At 41.4% G+C, this 8292-nt stretch overlaps 1 protein-coding gene across 1 annotated transcript in view; it reads left to right on the top strand.

The window, feature by feature from the left end:
• Stt3a (STT3A, catalytic subunit of the oligosaccharyltransferase complex) overlaps window positions 1-8292 on the top strand; it is a 32432-nt gene that overhangs the window by 15894 nt on the left and 8246 nt on the right. Inside the window, exons 9-15 of the mRNA XM_004641387.3 lie at window positions 431-611; window positions 1901-2056; window positions 3536-3627; window positions 4334-4489; window positions 4772-4960; window positions 7158-7274; window positions 7365-7467. Of these exons, the coding sequence (XP_004641444.1) occupies window positions 431-611; window positions 1901-2056; window positions 3536-3627; window positions 4334-4489; window positions 4772-4960; window positions 7158-7274; window positions 7365-7467 (994 nt within the window). The remainder of the gene's footprint in view (window positions 1-430; window positions 612-1900; window positions 2057-3535; window positions 3628-4333; window positions 4490-4771; window positions 4961-7157; window positions 7275-7364; window positions 7468-8292) is intronic.

Below are 8292 nucleotides of genomic sequence, written 5' to 3' on the forward strand. Positions count from 1 at the left end.
GGCTGGCATGTGGTGCTGGGGGATTGAACTGCGGTCCCTGTGCTTTGCTAAGCTTGTTCTAAGTAGGTGCTTTAGACCACTGAGCCATCTCACCAGCCCATTGTGTTATATCTTGAATAGTGAGAATTTCACTTGATGGAAATTCTGGGGAAATAACAGTCTGAACTAAGGAAATACCTGAAACAAAAGGCAGAGACCTGATTTTGATGGTGTATGTTATGCTTTGAGGGACTCTAAATGGTCTTCAGAACATATGGCAGGTCAGTTAAAGCCCTTCCTTAGATTGGCCCCGATTCCCTTATGAAACTTGAACTCATTTGACCTTCTGGGCTGCACTAGATGACGATAGTGAAGATTGGAGCCGGATCTGACACACTCACTTTTTCCTCTTAATGTTATTGCCATACATTATGTTTTTTTTTTTCTGTAGCCTGTCCTTTCATCAGAGCACATGGCAGCCTTTGGAGTTTTCGGTCTCTGCCAGATTCATGCTTTTGTGGATTACCTGCGCAGCAAGTTGAATCCACAGCAGTTTGAAGTTCTTTTCCGGAGTGTCATCTCCCTGGTTGGGTTTGTCCTCCTCACCATTGGAGCACTCCTCATGTTGACAGGTAGGGAAGGGTCATAGCTTGTATAAAGTGCAAATGTGTGTAGACACAGAATAAACACCAAAAACACAGGGAGTTTTCTGACCACAGATGATTCCTTTCGATTTCTCTATTTTTTGTTTCAAACATGAAAGTCACTTTTTCATTTTCAGTCCTCCTATCAGCTGTTTGGATTCAGTATATCAGAGAATGTCCTATGAGAGCTCTTTCTAATCACATCTGGTAAAAGAACTGTATTTACCTTGTAAGCTTTTTTTTTTTTTTCGGAACCAGGGTTTGAACTCAGGCCCTTGTGCTTGCCAGGCAAGCACTTATTCTACTGAGCTATCTCTCAGGCCCCTTGCTAAGTTTTTAAAGGTTTTTTTTTTTTTTCCCTTTTCTTTCCTATTGACTGGGTGGTGGTAGAAAGCCCTCTATTTCTTTTTTTTTTTTTTCTTCCTCGAATGCCTTCAGGGCACTTTTGGCCAGCGGGAGAGTTGTGAGGTTCGAACTCCAGAAACCTGAGGCTGACAGCTTTGTGGAAGCAGCCACTTAAAGGACTGAGCTAGGGCCAGGCCCCCGAAAGCCCTCTATTTCTTTGCTATACTGCATTACGGTTCTTGTCTAATCCTGTGGGCACTAAATCAGTTCTTTTGCTTGGTGAGCATATTTTCCTGCTCCATTTTTCCCACTTACTTTTCAGGGAATAATTTTGATTTTGCCTAAGTCTCTCTATTGGCTAATTCTGAGTGAGACTGGAAGATGTAGTTCATGTAGTGTCTGGAGTTGGCCTTGGGTTGACCATCTGAGGCCTGAACCCTTTCCAGGAAGTTTTTCTAATTTATGTACAACTGAGTTTTATTCTGCTTGCTATTTTTACAAAAGTTCACTCAAGCTTGAAAGAAAACAGTTGAAACTCTTTAAGTACTATTAGTGTCATTAAAGCAAGAATTTAGTCCTTCTCCTTGAATCTATTAAAATCGGATGTTGTGGGCCAGCCAGATAGCTCAGCGGATTAAAAGTGCTGGATTAGGCAGACACGGGTTGGAGGTTCGATCCTTGGCCTGCCGTGCCAGGCCCCACCACTGGGGCAAGCTGAGACTTCTATTGAGATTGAACATGGTGGCACGTGCCTGTAGTCTTAGCACTTGGGAAGCTGAAAATAGGAGAATCACTATACATCCAATCACTATACGTCCAGACCCTGTACACCCAGCACTAAATAAAAAATAAAATAGGATGTTGTAATTAGTTGGGATAAGATGTTTGTTTTAAGAGCATATGTGAAATATTTCTTCTCTCTTTGCTGCCAGGAAAGATATCGCCATGGACTGGGCGTTTCTACTCACTGCTGGATCCTTCTTATGCTAAGAACAACATTCCCATCATAGCTTCTGTGTCTGAACATCAGCCCACCACCTGGTCCTCCTACTATTTTGATCTGCAGCTGCTAGTGTTCATGTTCCCAGGTCTGTCTGTCTTTATTCTGAAGTGGGCTTTGTGAGAATCCCCCCTTGATGTCAAATACATCAACTGCCCTCATCCTTGTTTTGTTTGCCTATTTATGCTGTATAGGACAGAGGATGACTAAGCCCATGTAGAAGTCAGAAGTTGAAGTTACAGATGTTGGCAAGTTCAGAACCTCAGAATTTTCTGTTCATTTGTATTATTTTAAAGTACAGGGGGCCTGGCCCTATCTCAGTTCTTTAAGTGGCTGCTTCCACAAAGCTGTCAGCCTCAGGTTGCTGTAGTTCGATCCCCACAACTCCAGCCAGCCAAATCTGCCCTGAAGGCATTTGGAGCAAAAAAAAAAAAAAAAATAATATCCTTAAGGGGCCGGGGAGATGGCTCAGTGGAATAAGCGCTTCCCTGGCAAGCGCAAGGGCCTGAGTTCAATCCCTGGTTCCGGAAAAAATAAATAAATAAATAAATAAAGTACAATTTCTCATTTTTATTTATTTTTTTTAGTTCTCTTACCCTCTCACATCAGTTTCCCTGTGGTCAGTATTGAAGCTCCTCAATGGGCTCTGCCAGTCCACATGGTTTAGAATTTACCAGTGTTAGTCGTCTTTTTGTTTTATAAGCTAACTTTTACATTTTTAAAATTGTATAAGTAGTTTGTATATTATAAAAAATGTAAAAAGAATTGTAGGAGTACTTACTACTTTTAGACACTATTAATATTTTAAGATATATTCATCTGTTTACTTATTAAATAAAACTGAGATCATATACATTTTCTCCCTAGTTATAAAGAATCATAATAAGGGGGCTGGGGAGATGGCTCTGTAGAATAAGTACTTCCCTGGCAAGCACAAGGGTCTGAATTCAATCCCCGGTTCCACCAAAAAAAAGAATCATAATAGGGCTGAGATTATAGCTTCATGGTAGAGCACTTGCCTAGGATATATGAAGTCCTGGGTTCAATTCCCAGTACTATGAAAAGAGAAAAAGAATCATGATCGTTTCTGTTATTTAGTATTAATTTATAGAAATATTTAAGGTTTTTATTTAAGAATAGAGTTGTGTAAAGTTGTAGAAGGCAAATAGTCGATATAGTCAATACAGTATTATTTTCAGTGATGTCTTCTATTTTTAAAATATGCTATAGTTATCCTTTTTTTTGTATTTAGTGCAGGGCCTACAGGGTCTCACTACACAGACTGAACTTGTAGTGATTCTCCTGTTTTCAGCTTCGCAAGTGCTGGGATTACAGGTGCATGCCACCACGCCTAGTCACACTGGGGATTGAATCCCAGCCGCTGTGTCTGCTGAAGCAGGCACTTTAATGTACTGAGCTATTTGGCTAGTGCTTCTGTTTTTTTTTTGAAGGATAAGCTCCTAGAAGTAGAACTGCTGGGTTAATTGTGTGGTGTCATCCAGTCACTTTCCCTTATAGGCTTCTGTCTACAAGACTCAGTGCTTACTTCTTATTCCTTCTTTTATAGTTGGCCTCTATTACTGCTTTAGCAACTTGTCTGATGCCCGGATTTTTATCATCATGTATGGAGTGACCAGCATGTACTTTTCAGCTGTAATGGTGAGGAATGTTCTCAGTCCTAGCCAAACTTTCCCCACCTAAATCTGAGGTGCTTTTTGTTTGTTTTGGTCTGATAGGATTTAGAAAAATATTAATAATTGTGCAGTTGTTTCTCCAATGAGCACTTGGGGGGGCCTGCGTTGTAAAGGTGCTTGCTGCTGTTGATCCTCCCAGGAATATATACGATACCTAGTAGCATTGGGGTTCAACTTTCTTGGGTTTGTAGTGTTTTGTCAGTGAGGCACATTTGTACTTTGTTAGAGAATTTGGAAATTTTCTTAAGGCCTGTGAAAATTATCCACTGCTAAATTGAAAGATGAGGGATTTTATGTATTATAGTAAGATGGTGTTTTTCATATAATTTTGATCTTGCACAGCAGTTAAGAACATAGGGCTGGGGCTATAGCTTAGCAGTGTAGTGCCTGTCTGGTAGGCATGAGGTTTGAGTTTGGTTCCTAGTATCCCCCAAGAGTATATCTATATCAGTGCTGTCTTATCTGTCCATTTATCTTTTTTTTTTTTTTTTTTGGAGACAAGGTCTTTCTATGTAGTGCAGGCTGGCCTTTGAACTATGTATTTTTTATTTTACTTTTATTAAAAAACATGAGATGATGAAAAACCCTAAATTGATGTCATAGTCTACCAATAAATTAAAGTCTGCAATTTTAAAGCACTGGCTAGATTGATCATGATTCCTGTTTTTTAGGTCCGTCTAATGCTAGTATTGGCGCCTGTTATGTGCATTCTTTCTGGCATTGGAGTCTCCCAGGTTCTGTCCACCTACATGAAGAATCTGGACATAAGTCGTCCAGACAAGAAGAGCAAGAAACAGCAGGACTCTACCTACCCCATCAAGAATGAAGTGAGAATTAAGTAACAGACTTGGCAAACTGCTCCTGTGCGTGTGTGTGTGCGTGTGTTTGCACGCATGCATGTGCACACATGTACTCGTGGGTACATGCCTTTGTGTTTGACTGGAATATAGTGTAGAGCACTATCAGGGTGGTCAGAATTAACTCATAGATTTACTAATTTTTTTCCCAACTCATTTTGATTCAAGGCATTTATATTATTGACTGTATAAGAAGCCATCCCAAGTTGTGTAAATTTAGTTTGGCTTACCACACAATTCTTCCTTTTTTAGGTGGCAAGTGGGATGATCCTGGTCATGGCTTTCTTTCTCATTACCTACACTTTTCACTCAACTTGGGTGACGAGCGAGGCCTACTCTTCTCCCTCCATCGTGTTATCCGCCCGGGGTGGGGATGGCAGTAGGATCATTTTTGATGACTTCCGAGAAGCGTATTATTGGCTTCGTCACAATACTCCAGAGGTAAAAATTTGGGAGCAGAATTCTGGGGGTGGGGAGAAAGGGGAGACATTTGATACTGTAGTAACTCAAAGTGGCATTTGGGCAGGGGAATGTTTGGAGATAATTAGACTATTGGAAACGTGGTTTCAGATGAGCTTTAGTGGCTAATGACCACTCAGTTCAGGGCTTTCTTCTGTAGCAATTCTTTTTTTTTTTTTTTGGACAGGGTCTTGCTGTGTAGTTCAGGATGGCCTTGAACTCATTGTGTAGCCCAGGATAGCCTCAAGCTCACAATAATCTTGCTGTTTCAGTTTCCCTAGTGCTGGGATTATAGGCATGTGCCACCGTGCCTGGTTTCTGTAGTGATCCTTAATTATCTATACTTGCTTACATACTTGTGTTGATACCATGGTGATATCTATTCCAAGGAAAGAAAAAGTTACAAATGATACATATTGACTGCACGAACATCAGCAAGTGGAAGCAAGGCAAAGGATGAAAATCATAAAGTTATCACCTGATAGCTGTTTTCTATTTATTCTTTTTGAGACAGGGTTTCACTGTGTAATTCAAGCTGGCCTTGAACTCACTATGTAGCACAGTCTGGCCTCCATTTTGTGACAACCTTTTTGCCTCAGCCTTCTGAGTGCTGGGATCACAAATAGATGTGTACCACCATACCCCGCTGTGTTAACTGCTTTTCAACATTTAAAATAAGTTTTTTAAAAATTTCTTTTGGGGCCGAGGAGATGGCTCAGTAGAATAAGTGCTTGTCTGGTAAGTGCAAGGACCTGAGTTCAATCCCCGGTTCCACCAAAAAAAAAAAAAAAAAAAAAAAAAATTATTTTGGAAGGTTTAATATTTATTAAAGATAGGAAAAGAAACATGGTCTGCAGAGTAAGTGCAGGCCAATTGAAAGCAGGAAGTTGAGTACATTGTACTACAGTAAGAGATCACTGAAAGCACACTGGCCAATTTTTTGTTTTTTAGAAGACACAAGGATTTATACCTATCCCCCCTTTTTTTTTTTTTTTGGCAGAACCAGGGATTGAACTCAGGCCCTTGCACTTGCCAGGGAAGCACTTATTCCACTGAGCCATCTCCCTAGCTTATAACTATCAAGGTACAATAAGAGAGCTAGTTTTAACATTTTGGCTGTTTGTTTTTTTTTATAAAACAGTTTTTTTACCTTTTGAGGATCTCAAGTGATTTGTTTCATAATAGCCATTATTAATAGCCTTTGTGAGTTAAGTCTACTAAGAGTCAAAATTCAAGAAGTTTTTCTTTAGCTGGGTATTGAACCCTGGGTCTTGCACATGCAAGGCAAACATTGACCTCTGATACCACTGAGTGATGTCCTTAGCTCCAAATCCTTGCCTCTTCCATCTGGCGATTTCCATTTCATCTTTTGTTTTGCAGAACTGGGGATTGAACTCAGGCCCTTGTGCTTGCCAGGGAAGCGCTTATCCGTTTCATCTTTAGAGCTGATTTTTTTTGATGCTTCTAAAGTCATTTATTTAATAAATTTATTTAATGGTATTAAGCTAATTACTTGGGCTGGAGAGATGGCTCAGTGGTCTAAAGCACCTACTTGGAACAAGCTTTGGCAAAGCACAGGGACCGCGGTTTGATCCCCCAGCACCACATGCCAGCCCCGCCCCCTGGTGGGCTGAGCTGGCCACACACATACACACACTAAATAAAAAAAATGTAATAAATAATTAAAAAAAAAAAACAAAAACCTAATTACTTGACTATTACATAGTCCTGTACATCTTCCGCTTTTCTTATATAAAGTGATCTGGGATGCAGGTCTTGGGAATATGAGATTGTGTAAATTTGTTGTGAGATTTCCTGATTGTAGATGAATCAGGGGGCCTGCTCATTAGCTCAGTTGTTTAAGTGACTGCTTCAACAAATCAGCCAGGCTCAGTATGCTGTGGTTCGATCCCCATATCCTCAAGCCTTGTCAGACCTGCCCTGAAGGCATCCTGAGCCAGCACCCCCCCCAAAAAAAAACAGCTCTGTAGATGAATCAATGGAGGAGCCGGTGCCAGGTTTATTGTCTGGTTAGGAGTACATTATTTTGTGAAGATACTGATGAGTTAGCCAGGCTGCACTAGCAGCCCAGAGGTGCTTGTCCATTCCTTCTCTTACACTTGATGGTTGGGGCAGTGACGAGACTGTTTGTTGTTTCCATTTTCCATTCTTCTTTCAGGACGCAAAGGTCATGTCATGGTGGGATTATGGCTATCAAATTACAGCTATGGCAAATCGGACAATTTTAGTGGACAATAACACATGGAATAATACCCATATTTCTCGAGTCGGGCAGGTAAGGTCAAAGGGATCTTTTGAGTATGGTATGTAAAGTCTAGTTGGAAATGTTCCTTTGCTCTGAGGATTGTGTGTTTATTTTTTTTAGGCGATGGCATCCACAGAAGAAAAAGCCTATGAGATCATGAGGGAGCTTGACGTCAGCTATGTGTTGGTCATCTTTGGAGGCCTCACTGGGTATTCCTCTGATGGTAGTGTGCTAGATTCTTTTCTGACTGCAAGTCATCGAGTCTAAGAAAACAAATGAATCTCTTGTTTTTCTGTCCTTTTACTTTTGCAGTAAATAGGAAATAAATGTAAATAATTTTCATGGAGATAAAGACATTCTAGGATTATCTAAAGATGTAGGGGTATTTCCACAGCTGGTAAGACACAGCACAAAAGGCTCTTAAAAATGAAGTTTAGAATTAGCAATGGCTGGGCATAGTGGCACACATCATCTGTAATTCTAGCACTCTAGGCCTCTGAGGCAGGAGGATCACAAGTTCCAGCCCAGTCTGGGCAACCTAGTGACTTAGTGAGACTCTCTTACAAAAAAAAAAAAAAAGTAAGATGATGCAGTGGAGCTGAGTGTGAAAGCCCTGGGTCATCTCTAATATGGGAACAAAACAAAACAAAAAAACCCAGAGAGAACCGCAGCCCAGTCAGGTGCCATGAGCTCTCCCAGCGATGTGTCCTCCCAGAAAACCGGCTTTGGCCCGGAGGACAAAGAGCACACCGAGCTCAGTCAGCCGACCCCTCAACCCAACAGGCACAGGATGTGGCCCTCGACTTGGAGTCTTCCTGGAGCGATGAAGACGACAGCATCATCTTCAAGCCCAGGAGCGACCATGACCCAGACCACATCCTGTACGAGCTCAGCTCAGATTCTGACGATGAAGTGATAGGGGTGAGGAGAGTACCTTGGGGGTGTGAAGGCCGGCCTAGTTCCCCGGCTGATGAGGAAGAGGACATTGCCCTGGGCCTTGAAACCCACCTCAACATCGAGCCGCAGACATCTAACCTGGAGACCCCGG

The sequence above is a fragment of the Octodon degus genome, unplaced genomic scaffold (genome assembly GCF_000260255.1).
Source record: "Octodon degus isolate 3935 unplaced genomic scaffold, OctDeg1.0 scaffold00136, whole genome shotgun sequence".
In the NCBI taxonomy this organism is placed as follows: Eukaryota; Metazoa; Chordata; class Mammalia; order Rodentia; family Octodontidae; genus Octodon; species Octodon degus.